This window comes from Dipodomys spectabilis, unplaced genomic scaffold (genome assembly GCF_019054845.1).
Source record: "Dipodomys spectabilis isolate Male_0828 unplaced genomic scaffold, ASM1905484v1 ptg000588l, whole genome shotgun sequence".
Classification (NCBI taxonomy): Eukaryota; Metazoa; Chordata; class Mammalia; order Rodentia; family Heteromyidae; genus Dipodomys; species Dipodomys spectabilis.
In genome coordinates this window covers 478,895-497,083 of record NW_024871265.1, presented here as the reverse complement: position 1 = coordinate 497,083, position 18,189 = coordinate 478,895, and the positions used below count along the sequence as shown (strand labels likewise).

Genomic DNA, 18,189 nt, shown 5'->3' with positions numbered 1-18,189 from the left:
TCAATAAGTAATGAAAGCAAAAAGGACTAGAATCATGACTCTACTGAAAGAGTACCTGCCTAGCAAGTGCAAATGTTGGCAGTGTCAAACCCCAGGACTACCAAAAAAAAAAGTAGATAGAAGGATGGATAGATGCTTGGTTGGATCCTTGTCTTTGGAACTGTGATTATAGTTTTGCATTGCTATGAGTTGTTAACTGCATTAGGGAGGCCAGAATCAGAGAGAAGAAGAAAAGAGAGGGGAAGAGAGGTGAGGGAAAGGGAAGGAAGGGAAAAGAAGGGAGGAGGTAGGAAGGGAAAGAGAGTGAAGGGTAGAGGAGAGAAGACAGGGAAGGAAGAAGTAGGGGAGAAAGTGAGACAGAGATAGAGACAGAGTCAGAAATAGAGGGACAGAGATTGAAGGCACAAAGAATGAACAGACAAGAGACTGTGTTCTGGCCCTTTTTGGTCTAGTTACCCAAAACTTGCATCTTTATTTCTGATATAATCAGGGGTAGGGAGGGCAGTGTGGTGAAGCAGAAACATCCCCAGATTTGAAATTCAAGGGCCTGTGTTTGAATCCCTCTGCCACTTAGTATTGTTATGACCTTGAGTATACCATTTTACTTTTCTAGCCCCAGTTATTTTTTTTTTTTGTACAACTAGTTATCATCAACCCTTCCCCAATCTTATGATAAGGATTAAGTGGGAACTAAAGTATGAATGAAAGGCCAGGCATGCAAAGGGCATAATAAATGATCACCTCTTCCTTTCCATAATTAATTGGAGAATGTCATTGATATGACTAACTTTAAGCATTATTATGTACCTACAGGTATGCAGTTGGTGCTCCTTGAATTTATTGACTTCAATTGAGGAAGTCCTCATTCTATCAACTGGGATACCATAGGATGGTAAGAGATGGACATAGAATTTTCCTGCAAAAACAATCTGCAGGAATTCATTTGCACAAAGGCTTTCCTAGGAGCCAGGTGAATAGAACTGCATCTTATGAAAACTTACTGGAAAGCTATCTTCTATGTAAGACAAGACCCCTTTCTTTTGCAATCCACTTACAGTCTGTGTGGTAGTTGTGTATGTGTGTTTCTTCATTGCAGTCGCTCTGGCTTAGGCCTTTCTGGAAACAACCTGGGGGCCTTTGATGAGAGGCCCATGCCTTTCAGCTACCTCACAGGTCAACTTTTGGCCTCAGGAACCCCTTGCCCTGGGCCTGCCCTCAAGGAATGATTCATAATTAAGAGAAAAGCCTTGCCTTTATGTTTCTTCCTCCTCCTCTAAGCAGGCAGCAGGGGAAGGTAGAAGGACTAGAAGGGGAGGGGGGGGGAGACTGAAGCTTGGGATTTTGATTGAGAGGCCCCATTATCCACACTCTTAAAAAAATAACCGAATCTTTTCCTTTTTTATCTTGACCAATCTCATTTCACGCTCCAGAAGAGGAAGGAGGGAGGGAGGCAGTCCGGGGCCAGGAGGGAGAGAGGAGTCAGTATTCTGTATTTTCAACGCTGCATTAAGCACATTGCCACGGTAACGTGCAGCAACAAGTGCCAGCTCAGCAGGTTCCCAGGGAGCAGAGCCTCCTTCCCTCATTCTCTCTCCCTCCCTTCCTTCTGCCCAGGAGAGCCCAGCCCACCTGCCTCTGCACAGGGTACCCAGAGTGGGTGGCTGGCAAACATTAACCCCTGCCAAGGGAAGCAGGCTTGGGTGAATGTACAAGTTTCTAGGCCAGAGCCAGGGAGACTGGTTCCTGGGTTGCACAGGGGTCAAACGTACCCTGAGATTAGAGCCTCTTCTGTGAGCTCCAGACCACTCCCGGGCCTATCTGTGAAGTGGAAATGTGTAAGATCTACTCTATCTATCCCAGTGTTTTTCCAATCTGGCTTCTAAAAGAGACTTTAGCAAAGAAACTACCACCATCCTCTTCATTTGTCCAGAACTTGTCCTCCTAGGTTACCATTGGGTGATAATTACAGACAAAGAAAACCAAATGACTGGCAGGTAGGACTCCAGACAATTCAAATGAGGATAGAGAGATATTCATACTCTATGGTACCCTCAGTACCTAGAACCTGAACCTTCTCATGCAGAATTGCAAGAGTAGAGGATGCAAAAGAGAATGTCAGTCATTGTATTCAGATCTTACAGATGGGGTTAACTGAGATTCATCAGTTAAATCAACTGCATGAGGACCAGTCTCACCTATGGCTCATCTATTTGACCAGTCCCTCCACATACTCCACTCCATTAGTATTCACTAAGTCAGTGAAAAAAGTAGAAAAAAGTAAAAGCTTGGAATTGAACCCAGGTCTGCCCCAGCCCATCCTTTTCATCATGGTGGATAATATGGATGATCTTGGAAGGAGGCTGAGCTGATTGATGCAAGTTAAAGAGCCAAAATGGTACTGGGACATTTTTGCATGGTGTTTGCAAGAAAGTATTTCTTTGGTCCATTATTTGATGCCCTTGAATTGAAGCTATGAATTGAGCCTATGGACAGGTCTCAACCTATCTCTTTCCTCTCTTGCCCAACCCCTTCTTTCAACACTTCCTTTCATAATGTTCCTTCTCCTGCCAATCCCTCCTCTTACCTGCCACCATGCCTGCAATGGCAGAAGAGGCATAGCTGCCCTGTCCACTGGTAGGGATGTGGGGTGGGTATCCGGGTAGCGTGGGCCCCACCATCTCTCGCCCTGGAAAAATACAACAGAGTTATCAGTGTAGGGGGTTCCCATGCTTATCATTTCACTCAGCGAGCTTTAGCAAATCTTCTTTCAGCTATTCCCAAGCCCTCCAAGGCCATTCTCCAAATCATCTCTCTTCCCTCTAAACCCAGGTCCTTGTCTCCTCTAGAAGGGCTCTCAGTGCTATTAGTGCAGTCCTCTTTTATTTTCTGGTCTCCAGTGGTTTTATTTACATAAATATGTGTTTTGAATCTTGGTTCCCTTGCCCAGCATAGTGATAGGCATCAATGGCCTAAAATAACCAGAAGCCACTTGACTCAAAGCATCTCTTTCCTCAGAGAGCACCAGTTCTAAGAGAACCAAGAATCAGATCCTGGAAACAGATGACAGATGTGTGGCCCTCTGGCTTATTACTTCCCTTTTTTGGTCCTGGAATAGATACTGATTCAACCATCATACCATTTTCCACTGGGCCAGTGAGGGGGTTTCTATATCTTCTAGGTGGATATAATTTATCAGAGATACAAGTGACATGAAACCTATTGGCTGTGCCTGACCTAAAAGGACATGTGGATGAGAGATATGTAGCTTTCACATGACTATGAACTATATATCTGTCAGATACATTATTTCTTGTTTTATTTTCTTTTTTGCCAGTACTGGGACTTGAACTCAAGACCTCACATTCTCATTTAGCTTTTGCACTTACAGCTGGCACTCTGCCACTTGAGCAGCGCCTCCAGTTCCATCTTTTGGCTGGTTAATTGGAAATAAGAGTCTCTTAGATTTTGATACTTGGGCTGGCTTTGAACCTAAATCCTCAAATCTCAGTTTTCTAAGCAGCTAGGTTTATAGACATAAGCCACTGGTGCCCAGTCTCAAATACATTTCTAAACTTTTTTTTTTTTTTGCAGCAAAACACTGATCTCCCTTTGTCTATAATTTTGAGCCATACCCACATTTGGAGATACCAAGGCAGTTCTAGAAATTAAACCCCATCTTCTTGGCTCTATGTGTTCACATCAGGAAGAGAAAGCCTAAAGTCTCCATTTAGGATACCAACCTGACCTGATTATCCTCTCCCCATGTACTTCCTGCCCAACTGCCAGGACCCCTGGTATGTTCTCTTCGTCATCTCTATTTTCTGTGGATACAGACCAGAATCTGCTTCACTTAAGGATTTTAGTTTGTCTAGGTCTGTCCAATAGGTGACAACTGTCCCAGCATGCTTATTAATAATAATTATTTTTGACCAGGTACCAGTGGTTCATGCCTGTAATTCTAGCTGTTCAAGTGACCTAGATCTGAAAGATTGAGGTTTCAGCTCAGGCAGAAAAATCAGAGATTCTGTCTCTAACATAATCATCAAAAAGCAGAGCTGGTGGAATGGCTCAAGTAGTAGAGTGTCTGCTGAACAAGAAATCTAAGTAAGCACAAGGCCTCGAGTTCATACTCTGATACTGGCAAAATATTAATAATAAAATAATGGTCATATTTCTCTCAAAAAGCTCCAGCTTGAATGATGTGCTATTTCATCATCCTAGTTCTTGCTGATGCCCACACAGTTTCTCAATCTGAATAATATTAACATTTTAGGCTAGTTAATTGTCTGCTGTGGGACCATCATGTGAATTTCAGGATGTTGAGCAGCTCTACCCACTAGATTCCAGACATTGTCATATGTCCTCAGTGGGAGTGGGAGCTAAGGACCATTCTTTGAGATTATGACCTCTGCCACCTTCATGGGGCTGGTTTTTCCCTTAGGACTAATAGGTTGCCTGTAAGCCTAGTACATCAACTTACCATAGCCACCGTCTCTGTGGTACTTCTCATCCCACTTTTCTCCCATCCACCACCCCTCTATATATTCTCTCCTTCATACCTCAGGGCCTTGAAGGTACCCAGTAATGATGGATGGGAAGGTATAGCCCATGAAACTCTACAAGTTGTTAATGTTAAAATGCTTCTCTTCCTGTAGTTTCTCCAGCACAATTATTTCATTCAACAAATACTTATTGTACAATGTATTTTTCTAGTACGTATAGTGCATTTTCCTAAGCACTCAGGGATACATCAGACAACAAAAGTGCTAACTATCTAGGCCAAGCATTAAGTGATGAAGCATAGACTGGGAAGGGCATTTGAAGCTGAGCTAAGGGATCAATAAAAGACCTGTCTCTTCAGTTTCCTCCTTTCCTCCTCCTCCTCCTCTTCCTCCTCTTCTTCGACTTCCTCCCCCCCCCCACCTCTCAGAAAGAGTATAGGAATTAGAGGATCTGTGGTCTTCATCCTGCTTTTATGGCTAACTTTCTAACTTTCTTCCATCTAAATACTAACTATGCACAATCTGGCTTAGCTTCCAAGATCAGGTGAGTCCAGGGAGATATAGCCATAGAGATGTTCATTTTCTGTGTACCCTTTGACTATCCACTTATGTACCATTTCTTCACATGCAAAATGATAGGTGGAGGGTGAGAATGAGAGTACCTTACATACTTATTATTACCCTGAGGTTATCAGCATGATTCAAACCCAGAGTTTCATGCTTCAGATATACATTGATTAATGCAATGGATACATTTTAGAACTGATTATGTTAGTGGAGCCCTTACAGAATAAATCCTCTTTAGAATGAGTTTTCAGTGTTCTTATTTTAAATGGTATGGGGTTTTGAAACATCTGAACACCACCTTCTATTTGATTTCTACTGAAGGTTCCAGGCATAGTTGGTACTGCACCAGACAGGATAGAACCCATTGAAATTCTACACTTCTATTCACATAACACAGGATCATCAGGAAAACCCAGAAAGGCATGAAAACATAAATATGGAAGAGAGAATTTTGATATATTTAGAGGGAGAGGGAGAATTAGAAAGAAGATAGACCACAGTAACTACTGAGCATGTGAAGAAGACCGTACTGTGTTCAGCTCTCAAACTCAGTCCCCTTCATCCTAGGTGAATCACCTGGCCAGTCAAGAGAGGGAAGGAGTGATCTGAAGTTTCTAAGAACAGGAATTCAGGGTACAGGGAGTGGATGGATGCCATGGCAGGGAGAAGTGAAAGAGAACAGTGACTCAGATCTAATAGTTTCTTTTTTCTTCTTTCTTCCTACTTCTAGGGGGCAGGGGAGAGGAGGAACTCTAGATCAGGCCAGATTATGGAAGACAAATCACTGAATTTCTCCACGACACAGGAGGAGATTTAGGATGAGAACCTGTAATTTGGGTTCATATTACTTTCTTTGGTAGAGGCTTCCTTGTATTGAGAAGGATTCAGAGGCAGTCTCTGTATTTGTTGTGATTAGGGGAAGGGTGATGGGATATGAGTCTTGGTTCTCAAGACAGTCACTTGCTAGTGCTGGTCTAGTATGTTCCTGGTCTCCTTCAGCTCTGGTAGCCACTCTCGTCTCCCTCCTGTCCTCATCCTGTCACTTTCCATCACCTGATCCTGCAGCTTCCTGAGTTATGTTGCTTAGTAGGCAGAGTTCCAGAACACGTACTCATTTTAGGCCACAACGTAATCTATGGTATCCACTGGGATCCTACCCCATGTGCTTCAATCCCAACATTGTTCTTACAAGTGGAAATCATTGGTCTCTCCTTATATTCTGGTATCAACGATGTGATTTTCTCAAAGCAGGGTAAATTTCTGAATCAAATGACTGGAGAAAAATCCTAAATATTTCTCTTTATAAAACCTTGTCCTGCCAGGCACCAGTGACTCATACCTGTAAACCTAGCTACTTAGGAGGCCCAGATCTGAAGATCACAGTTTGAAGTCATTCAGGAAAGCCCATGAGACTCTTAGCTCAAATTAATCACCAAAACTCCAAAAGTAGAGCTGAGGCTAGAGTGCTATCTTTGAGCAAAAAAGCTCAGAGACAGTACCCAGTCCCTGAGTGCAAGCCCCAGGACTGGTACAAAAACAAACAAACAAACAAACAAAAAGCAAAAAAGAAATAAAAATACCTGGTTTTCCTATAAAAACTACTAGTAGAGTTTTCTCCAAGATAGCTCTCACTTAAACTGCTACCATAGCTGTCTTAAGACTCTCTACTCCAATTCCTTAAAAAAATGATTTATTGGGCTAAAGTTGGTGGTAGCATACTTGTCCAGCTAACCCTAGCACTGAAAAAATGTGTTTTTTTCCCCAGAAAGCCAAGAGACTTGTACCTTTCTTGGAAACAAGACTATAGAAGATGTGGGTTGGAGATACATCATCATGGTCTAAAAGTCCTACTTCTCAGTTTATTGAAGCTCTTTATCATGAATTTATCCTTGCTGGGGTAATTCCATCTCCTCTGTATTCATAAACATTTCCTGTGTAGGCATTTTTAAAAGAAGTTAACTGAGGCCTACGACCAAGTTAATAGGTTGTGAAGTAGGATTCCCTAAGAAAACTAAAGCACCCAGATCTATTGGCAAATATTCTAAATGGTAGAGATCAGGACCAGAAAGCCATTAGCTAGAGGAATTCAGAGGGTAGAGGTGTTTCAGACTACTTCATCTGTCCCCTTTGATGTCTGCCCTCTATGTAGCCATTTTTCAATTCTTATCTTAGCAAGGAGAATTTATGGCAACCCAGAAATCTCTTTGACAGGCCTAAATATAATTTGTACAAAAGAATGGAGGAGGATACTAGACTCTTTGATGATAAAACCTAACTTTCTCCAAACTTTCTGATGACCTGAGTTGGAGTCAATCTTGTAGCAGCCAGAACAAGGCCAGCCTTGATGTCACAGTTGTGACCCATGTATGGGAATCTGCCTTGGAATATCTGAAGGGGACTGTCAGCAATCTTAGGTGAATTTCACTATTCCTCAAACTCTATGGTTTCCACTTTCTTGACTGACTGGGATAAATTGAGCCTCAGAAAGTCAGTTACTCAACTGAACTAAGAAAAATGACATAGAGAGAAATAGGAAGCAGGTTAGAGGGGTTTCAGGGTATGGGAGGAAGGTTTTGATGGGGTCACACAGCAGAGAAGAGCTAGAAAGGCTCATATCGGTTAGAACTAATTATGAAATAAAAACTAACCAGGATCCTTCTTCCTTTCCCCTTGATTGCAACATTTTCCAGGAATAATTTTGTCTCTGCTTCCTTTCTCTTATTTCAAATGTAATTCTCTCCCTCCTATAGATGGATTTATAGCCCCCAGGCTCTTGAGCTCATTCCCCTCCTATTTTTCCTCATCCTAGCATTTCCTCCTAGCCCTCCCACCAGAGCTTAGCTATATACTAAGTAGTTATGTTCAATCTTGACCAATGGTATCAGGCAGGTGGCCAGTCTGGAAGGAGCTCTAGGGCTGATGTCCTGAACTCATCATGGACACTAGCTATCATCAGCCTTGAGCTAGAGAACTAGGCTTGGCTGTGAACTATAGCTTTGGCTTGCTTGCTGGATACTTATCTGGACCCTACTCTCTCCATTCCAGGGTACTCAGCCTCCTGGCCTCTATGCTGAATCTCCAATGCTGTGGCTAGTCTACATGGTTGCTTCAACCTACCCTTTAGCACTCTAGAGGCCTGATTTGGGGTCATATTGCTGAGAACTTGCTGATGCTGTATATTTGGCTGCTTGCTGTCTGGATGACTACCTGGTATCTACTGCTAGTTGCTTTGTCTTATAGGTTGGATGACCTCCCAATCCTGCAGCTGCCTTGCAGAACGAGCATGTTCACTAAATTAACAGCTGATAAGATATTGGATACATTAACTCTGATTGATTGCATGTTGACAAGGAATCCTGTAGCCTTAAAAGGGTGATAGTGAGAAATTTGGGCCTCAGGGTCAGAGTTTGCCTGGACTGTTTCAATAGAACTTTATGTCATAGACCCTGTCTGTTGTTCTGATCTATCTCCCAGTTCTCAGCTGCTATCTGCCCTCTTTCTCAGTCTACACACTAACTTAAAAACTGCTCTTGACATCATGTGCTTCATCCAAACGTTCACCTCTGACTTGGTTCATCTCAGGGCCCAGACCATTTCCACAAGACACACAAGTATGCCCCACAATCCAAGCTGTCCTTCCCAGCAGGCATGGCCCTTCCCTCTCTTTTTTTTCCTTTTTTTGGGTCCGGTCGTGGGGCTTGAACTCTTGGCCTGGGCGCTGTCCCTCAGCTCTTCAGCTCAAGGCTAGCACTCTACTACTTGAGCCACAGCGCCACTTCCAGCTTTTTTTCTTTTTGCTTATGTGGTGCTGAGGAATGGAACCCAGGGCCTCATGCATGCAAGGCAAGTGCTCTACCACTGAGCCACCTTCCCAGCCCTGCATCCCATTTTCTTTACAGGTTTTTCTCTTTTAATCACTTTGGTCAAAATAACTCTGCTGCTGACTTTATACTGTTGAGATTTCAATTTCTGAGTCAACTTCCCCTACCTTGTCTCAGATCCTTAAACACTGCCTCTCTGCCCCCTACACTGGGTGTCCATCTTCATCATAATACTTCCTGCATAGATGCAGGTATGCATATGACATTTTTTAAAAATCCCAGATGCTACACAGGAATTGCAGTCAGTTTTAAGAATGGACCTATGACCTTGAATCAAAGGACCTGTGGTCCTTCTGGGCTGGCAAGATGGTGTTTTCCTGGTTCAAGTCCCAGAGTTTTCTGGGGGCAGGGTTCTCTACCTCAAAGAGAGTAGCTCTTCACTGGGTTACCTGGCTTCTGTAAACACTTTCGCTTCAAGGTGCCTTGTGACTGTGGGTTGTCTCTGTACCAGTTCTTCCTGCTCCACCTTCCCCTGGTCTTTGCTCCAGTATCTCAAGATGGTTGGGTTGGGGAGCAATAGACAGGGAGAATACCCTTTGGCACTAGAAACCTGCATCTTTGGAGACAGTTCTCAAAGGAAGAGACATCTAGTTGGCATTCTCTCTTCGTTCCTTGCCTTAGGATCCCTGTCATTTCATGTAATAATAAACCTCACTTTCCGTTGCCACCTGTCTTTCTCAACATGGAGAACTACCCTTTGGCATTGGCAGCTCCAAAAAGTCCTGGAGGAGTTAGGGAATAGTATGATGCTGGGCAAGTTTGGGACCAAAGCCAGGCTGGACCCAAACCAAGGGACTTTAGCTGACCCTGATGACCTCCCTCCCTCCCCTTGCAATACCTGAGAATCCTTGAGGGACCTCCCAGTCATACCTGAGAGGAGGGCCTGGCCCGTGAACTGCCCGTACACGGAGGCAGCATGGGGAAATGCATTGAAGGGCGGGACCGAGGCCCCGGTTGGGCCCCCACAGCCGACTTGCTGCAGATCCAAAAAGGCGGAGCTAGATAAAGAGGAAGGGGTGGAGCTAGAACTGGATAGCTCCGGGGTTTCCTGCTTTATGGCGAAGGGTGAATGAGGATCTGCTGGAGGGAGGGAGACAACAAGGAGAGAGGGGTGTGAGATGATGGGGCGGGAACATGCACAAATCAAGCCATGAGATGTGGGAGGGATTGAGCGGTGGGAGGGATTGAGCGGTGGCTTGGGAGTAGGGAGGCCTGGCTGCTCTTGGAGTCTGGGTCTGGGATGGGGTGGAGTGGGGAGTAGCCAGGGTTGCGTGGTGTTCCTCAGGGTGAATGAGGTGGGAGCCCGATGCTCTACCTCCCTGTCAGGTGCCTTCTGCCACCAGTGTAGACTGAGAAACGTGTGTACCCGAAGGACCGAACCCAAGAGGCCAAGGCCAACCCCTTTGCCTCACTCTGAGGCTCAGACAGCATAACCCGCTACTCTTCTCAAGGCAAGCACCTCAGTCACCTTCCTTCTGCCAGCCAGCCACCTTTGCCTTCCCCTTCTTTCCAGCCCACTTTTCATAGCTGGGTCCAGTTGGCCCAGGAATCCTACCTGCCACCACAGGGTAGGTCTGGTGTGTTGAGAGGTTGCGCCCCAAGGGCGTATTGGAGGGAGTCAGAGTAGCCTTCCCATCATCCAGGGCACTGTTGAGCAAGGGCAGTGGGTAGAGGCCCTGGGGAATAAAAAAAAGTCAACAGGACAGAGGCACCTGGGCAAGCTAGCCTTCCTACCGAGCCTATGACCCATCTTTGGATTTGGTGGTGGTAATTTCCCCAGGAAAGTTTCCTTTGCTCTTTGCCCCCATCCTTTTCAGCCTGAGCTCTACTTGGCATGACTCATACATTTGGATTCTCTTACTGTTCTGTTGTTGGCTTAGGGCTTCTCCTTTCAGGTTCTACAATTCAAGGTCAAATGGGAGGCCAGGTATGATATAGAGTCTTGGATGGATGCTGGTCTCCTTCCTCAGCTTTTCATATGGCTTAGTTCTAGAGTATAGGACACAGCTAATGGCCAAAACAGGCAACCCATAGGCTGGAGTCCTTCATTGTACTGTTAATTTATTCTTTCCAGATCATAAATGCAGGTTCAAGGAGTGAAGACACTCATGCCCCTCCACTCTGGAGTGGATCTAGGATTCAGATTTGATTGTTTCTGCTGTCAACTTCTAACCTGATGGCAAGGATAAATTCTTACATTTGCAAAAAGCTGACTTTTGGGCCTTCCCTTTGTCATTCTTACCAAGTTTCCCCAGGATCTGTATGGCTTAGACCTGTAAGATTATGTATCATACACTGAGTGTCTAAACCTCAGACTGTGATGTTCAAGCTTTTTCTATTGAAATCAGAACTTCAAAATGCTGACATGGGTGTTCTGTTCCACAGAACAGGCGGGTTTCATCTCTCTCTCTCTCTCTCTCTCTCTCTCTCTCTATATATATATATATACATATACACACATATACATATATGTGTATGTATACATATATGTATATGTGTATATATACATATATATAATCTTCAAGCAAATAGAAGCATTCAGGTTAGCTTGGAAGATAGTTGGGGTTAGTTTTATTTGAAAAACTCTTATCAAGAACTTTGGGAGATTCATTAGGAAATGGAAAGACTTGGAAAAAATTATATTAAGTGAAGTAACCAGGCCAAAAGAAACATATGTCCCATGGTTTCCCTAATTTTCAATAACTAGTACATGTCCAGGACAAGCAAAAAAGGTCAAAAGCTATGTACATATAATCATAAAAGATGATGTTAAGTGAAATGAACCTCAAGACAGGGACACAAGTGTTTTTTCCTTGCTTGCTATTGTTTTTAATGTACTTATAATGCACTATGTGATTCTTTTGTATGTTCTTCCCCCACAGTATAACCCGTTTTCACTGTATCTGATTCCGGTGTCCTGCATCTTGTATATACATTTTTATAATTTGGGGAGGGGAAGGGATATAACAAAATGCTTAAATAAGGATATAGGTTGACCCATTGTAGCAATGAGATGTACAAGACACTATGTTGAAAATGAACTTTACAATTTCGGGGGTGGGGAGGGAGGAGTGGGGGAGGTGGAGAGGGAAGGGATAATAGGGGAAGAACAAAGGAGGAGGTAACAATGTTTGATAGGAAATGAACTCATTACCCTACTCATGTAACTGTAAGCCTTCTGTACAGTATTTTTACAATAAAAATATATATGGAAAAAAAGCACTTGGAGAGGGGGTTTCAATAACAACTCATTGTAGATTCCTACTGTCTTCCCCCAATGTGTATGCATGGTTATAGCCTAAGTTTCTCCTTCAAAATGGAACTTGTTCAATTAAAAGCATAAATACATTCCTTCCTCCTCATGACTCTTCCATCAGGAAGGATCAGAAAACATCCATTGCTCACATGAGATCACACACATTACAAATTCAGTGTATAAAATATTGTACAAAACAGAAATTGAAGAATGTTGCATAGTTGCCTAAGTATGTTACTAAAGACAACGACTTTCAGTGATTTCTATTGAGCAAGGCTCTCCTAGGAGCCACAGCACTTTCTGTTTGCATGCTGGGCACTTTTGGAAGCTGTATTCTAGAGGCCACCAGGGCATCATCAGCCTGTAGCAGCAATTACGGACTAAATAGTGCTCTGGTTGCATTCCTTCTGAGGAGGTCCACTTAGAGACAGGGTGGAGTTGCTTGACTGAATGAAACTAAGCAAATACCTAATTTCTAGAGAATGCAAGAACAATTTCAAATGTTATATGAATGTATTGGCTTGCTATAAAAATATTTTTATGCCAAAATTTAGGCAGTTCAGTAAGAAAAAGAAATCTATATAGTAAAAAATAAATTGATGATGCTGCAAATTTCAGTGGTTTAAACATTCTAGTGTTTTATTTTTCTGGGATTGAACTTGAATTGATGGCAGGGGGCACAATGTTCAGCACTTGTGTTAGATCTCTGATTCTGCAATGGTAGCATGAGTCTACCTGTCTTCTTAGAGTCTTGGTTTATCTCACCTGTAATAATGGGGATCTTAGAATGGGGATTATAATACTAATGTAAAGATTAAGTGGGATTTTATATTCAGTACTTTTATAAAGTACTTAGAACATAGGACTTGGTAACAATAGAAATAGGTACTCATAAATAGTGATGACAGGCATAGGATCATAGGACTTTAGGATGGTGAAAAGAGGCAGAGGCTGCCAAATTCTTGATCTCTATAATTCTTTTTCCCAGTCCTAGGGCTTGAACTCAGGACCTAGGTACTATCCTTGAGCTTCTTTTGTTCAAGGTTAGTGCTCCACCCCTTGAGCCATACCTCCACTTCTGATTTTTAGGTAGCTTAGTGGAGATAGGAGTCTCATAGACTTTCCTGCCTGGGTTGGCTTTGAACATTGATCCTTCTATCTCAGCCTCCTGAGTAGCTAGGAGTATAGGCGTGAGCCACCAGCACTCAGCTCTATCATAAAATTTTTATTCTGTTGATCTGACTCTGGATGGGCTTGTATAATACACGAAGAACTATATGGATTCCAATTATGTCTGGTAGTAAAATAGTAACCACAAATGACCACATGATGTAGCTGTTGAACATCTTAATCAGTTTTCCAAACAAGAAGTATCTGTCTTCATCAAGAAGACAGAGTGCTAAGATCAAGTATGCATATCTGTGTTTCTTCTGGTGGCTTTCAAGTCAGAGGGCTTTCCCATGCCCAGGTGAGAGAAAACAGTGTACTCTGGCAGTACACTCACTCACCAAAGGCAGGAAAGACAAGGGCTCTGACTTTGTCTGGCTTCTTTCTGCTTCTCACAACCAGTTGTTAATGGACACTGTCCTGGGCATCTGTTTCCTATTTTATAGTCTGAATGGTTGGAGAAATTCAAATTGTTTTCAAATGTCTTTATTTCATTTGGTCTTTAAATTAGAATATACATGAAACTCCATATCAACACAGATAATAACTGACCTGCTTGATAAAACCAGGGCTGGCATTTTCAACCATCTGTTTCTCTAAGTCCTCTCTATGCCTCTTGGTCCTTGGTTATCTCCACACAAATAGAAAAGCTGGACTAAGATCTCTGCAAGGTCTGGTCTAGATCTGAGTCTCTCATTCTAGGATTCCCCTTGTATATGTGCACAGGGCCTCCCTGAAAACAAGCAGAGTCTTTTGAGAGCTTACTGATGGAAGCAGGAAATGGCTCTGGGATGCAGCAGGTATCCAGGGTCACCTCAGTAGGCTTTATTTACTCCCCCAGAGTGTCTGATGTGGGTACACTGGGTTTTATAGACTTATTCTCATGGAGTGGGCTTCCTGCAGGCCTACCATTGAACATTTATTTCCCTCCAAGAACCACTCATGGACTTAAGGATGAACACTCAGGCACATTCCCCAGGTCTGTTGATGGCCAGCTTTCCTTGTATTCTTCGTAGTTGTCACAGCTAAGGCTGATAAAAATGGCTAACAGATTGCTTGCCCAGCTACAGGGGGCTGGCATGGGGCCAGAAGCCAAGCCAGTCATTGGTAGTCAATTCAGCTGATTATTGTCTCTATTGTCTATTGTCTACAGATTTTAAAGATGTGCTAGTGGCTCATACCTGTAATCCTAGCTACTCAGGAGGATCATGGTTCGAAGACAGCCTGGGCAGAAAAGTCTGAGAGACTCTTTATCTCCAATAAACCACTCAGAAAAAACCAGAGTGGCATTGTGGCTCAAGTGGGAGAATGCTAGCCTTGAGCACAAAGAGGCTCAAGGACAGCATCAAGGCTGTCTAGCCTGCCCTCCCCCTCCCCCCCCCCAAGTGTATATATAGGTTTGCCTCACTTATAGTGTTAGCAGAAATGGGCAATAGAGTTCACCCTGAAGATACTCCTCAGCTTGTTGACTTGGTGCACTGAGGGGAGACAGAACTGAAACTCTTGACAGATAATAATGAACTGAATTCAGTGGCTGTCAGCTTTGTAGTCTTTGTTGGCCTCAGGGTGGGACCTCTCACATCTCTGTCAGCTTTTCATAGATGTCAACCAATTGTAATCCATTTTACCTGTCCTGAGCACTGGAAAGAAAACTTCCCTGCAGCTTGTGATTTATTGTTCTGGATTTCTCAACTTCTTCATTTGTACATTCATTTGATATGCTTTATTGAGTAGCTATTAAAAGAGGGGCACTGGATTTCAAATGTAGCTCAGCAGGAGAGGCCTTGCCTAGCATGAGGCCATGAGTTTGATCCCAGTGAAGCAAGATAGATGATAGATAGATAGATAGATAGAACAGATGGATATAGTTGGATATGTTTAGAAGGATAGATACATAAATGATAAAAAGATAGATATGACAGATGGATGGATAGATGATAGAGAGATTTACAATATTAAGTGCTACAGATAAAAATGCTCTCAAAGAGTCTCTCAAGAGACTTCCCTGTCTTTACCCTTCTATCCACTAGATTTTTATGATGCACCATGGGAAGGCACTGAGAGACACCTGTAGGTCATGAAGAATCACAGACACAAGGGGGAAGCATTACAGCTGATAGGCAGGGACAAATTTGCATTCGGGATAATTGAGCTGAGTCACAAAAGCTAACTGGTATTTTTCCAGGCAGAGAAGTGAGAGGAAAGGCATGCTGTGAGGAGAGCAGCTGGCCCAAGGGCAGAGAGGCATGAACGAGCATGGCGTGCTTGGGGACTGAGTAACACAGAATCTGGGCTGTGCCAGGGAAGCAGAGTTTGGGCTGGGAGTTGTGTTGACATAGTCAATGGAAGACTTTCAAGCTTCCGTACTATAGTTGGGGTAGTCTTGCCTTCTGATCTGGGAAAGCCACTGATGACAAAGGGACAGGGCCAGCAAGTTATGTTGCCCTTCAGTGAAAGGGCCAGGTTCAGGTTGTTTGAGGGAAGGAAAGAAGATTGGGAGAAGAGGAAGATACAGGGCCTCATGTCTGGTTGCATGAAGCATGAAGCCTGGGTCCCAACCCCAAAAGAGGCAACTTTATGGGGCCTGAAAGAATGTCTTACTCTAGGCCTTGCCCACCCCTGCTTACCTTCCACAGCCCACATCCTTACCTGCTCGCCTTTAGTGTGGCTGGGGGAGGCATAGGCCTCTGAGTAATGCTGTCGTTCAAAGGGGCACTCAAGAGGCTCCAGGTGGTGCTGACTGAAGGCGTCGGTGCGAAGGTGCTTTCGGGGCCCACTGCTGCTACTCTGTGAGTCAATGCTCAGCCGGCAGCTGTCCTGGTCACCTGGTACCCCGCAGCATGGAGAAAGCTTTCAGATGAACCCCCTACCCATTCCCTAGGTTACAGCAGAGGAACAGACAGGCTGAAGAGTGAGGAAAAGTTCAGGTTCTGTGCTGGCTGGGACAATGAAGAGACTAGGGCATGTGACTACTGCCATTGAGGAGTAGCAGAACCCTACTAAGTACTAAGCCAGGAAGGGAAAAGCATTTCTCCCCATCAAAAATCTGAAATTGCCCTCCTACACCCGACCTTCCTGTCCCCCTTCAGTACTCACTGTCATCCATCTTTCTCTTGCTGTCACTACCAGGCTGAGCAATTCCCAGAAGCCCATTGATGGAGTAGGTTGAGCCCAGAGAATCTGATTGTGGTGATTCTGGTGGTGTTACAGCTGAACTGGGGACTGCAGTGGGATAAGAAGGAGGGAATTAATCAGGATATGAGGGTGACCCCTCCTCACAGCACCTGCAGCCACCATGGCTTGGACAGGTTGGAGGTTATTCCTCCCCAGGGCCTGTTAGTAGAAAGGCTTTAGAATTGCTGTTGTGTGATGTTTCAACTTCTCCACATCTCAGTGCATCTTCTGTGGAAATTGGCTAGGCTTCATCTTAGCATCTCAGCTCAGTCCAGGCACAACCTTACAAGTATACACATGCTTGTGTAGGTCTGTTTGTATGTCTCTGTTTGTGAGGCCTTAGATAGGGTATTTATGTCTGAGTCTCTCAATACTCACTCAATGTGTGTCCTGGGCTCAAGGACTTGGTGGCCACACAACTGTCCATGGGGAGGTTAAATGGTTGCTGCACTTTGGTCCGAATGATTCTATGAGAAAGAAAAGAAAAGCCATTAAAGATAAAACAACTCCTAGCTGCCCCAGCTTCTGTCACCTTTATGACATCCCACTTGGCTATCTCAAAAGCTATCTTTAACTTATCTAGTTCACAGTTAAACCCAGGACCTCATTCCTCAGACTCAGTTCTCCTTCATATTCCCATTACATGATTGGAACCATGGACCACTCAAGGCAGAAATACAATGGAGCTTAACATCTGCTTCCCTATCTTTCCTGTTAACCTCTACCCATTTCTCTTTGTATCTCCTTAATACCTCAGAGCATGCCACTACCAACCTTCTCCCTCCATGGGTACTCCCTGGAACAACCCATTCACTCATGAATCTCTAGTTGATTCTCTCCATGGCAGCCAGAGGGAGCTTTTGAAATGCAAGGCAGCCTCCTGCTTAAACTATGTTAGGGGTTTCCCTTTGTTTCATAGGTCCAAGGTTTGAATATGTAACAAGGCCATCGGCTGGCCCCAAAGGGTGATATTCTGCTAACTTCTCCAAACTCGATGAAGCTCTCATACTCTCTGTCTACTAGCTTTCTTTCACCTTCTTGTATAAGATCTTGTTAGACATAAGGATTCTCTGCATGTGCTGTATCAAAGTTCTTTTGTTCTCATTTTCATCTAGTTAATTCTTACTCAATTTTTTTTCTTAGTAAAAGCCTTTTGTAACCTCCTGGTTATGAAACTAAGTCACCCTATGCTAGCTCATATGTGCTCAGTTTCTTGTCCTTTACAGGATGCCAGGCTGCATTTTCACAATGACTGTGAGGTTCTTGGTTTGCATCTGTTCCTATGAGACTGTAAGCTTCACTTGGAAAAGAACTATGTGTCCCCAGGTCTAATACATAGAAATGAGGGAAATATGTGTGAGTGAATGAATGAATGTGTGAGTGAATGAATGAGTAGGTAAATGATTGAGGTAGTGAGTGAATAATTAAAGGACTAAATGAAAGGTCAGGTTAGACTTCAAGAAAAGATTAATTCAAGAATTTAAAAAAATTAATGAAAGGAAGGATGTGGTGTTTGAAAAAGGAAGCTAGAAATAGCACACCTTGGTGTGGGGGGCAAGAAGAGGCCCCAGAGCACCAGCCAGTAAGGAGGCAAGGAGGGCCAGATTCTTTAGCATGAGGCCTGCCTCATCCCAGCCCTTAA

The 18,189-nt window shown here is 43.7% G+C and overlaps 1 protein-coding gene across 8 annotated transcripts in view; it reads right to left on the bottom strand.

The window, feature by feature from the left end:
- Nucleotides 1-18,189, bottom strand: part of Pax8 (paired box 8) — a 57,996-nt gene that overhangs the window by 7,332 nt on the left and 32,475 nt on the right. For 2 of the 8 annotated variants that reach the window (XM_042670931.1, XM_042670933.1), the window contains exons 6-11: nucleotides 16,926-17,014; nucleotides 16,470-16,595; nucleotides 16,023-16,198; nucleotides 10,506-10,626; nucleotides 9,821-10,027; nucleotides 2,585-2,686 (exon numbers count right to left, since the gene is read on the bottom strand). In XM_042670931.1, coding sequence (XP_042526865.1) covers nucleotides 2,585-2,686; nucleotides 9,821-10,027; nucleotides 10,506-10,626; nucleotides 16,023-16,198; nucleotides 16,470-16,595; nucleotides 16,926-17,014 — 821 coding nt within the window. Of the gene's footprint in view, nucleotides 1-2,584; nucleotides 2,687-9,820; nucleotides 10,031-10,505; nucleotides 10,627-16,022; nucleotides 16,199-16,469; nucleotides 16,596-16,925; nucleotides 17,015-18,189 lie in introns of all 8 variants that reach the window. The other 6 variants (XM_042670932.1, XM_042670934.1, XM_042670935.1 and 3 more) reach the window with 3 other exon arrangements.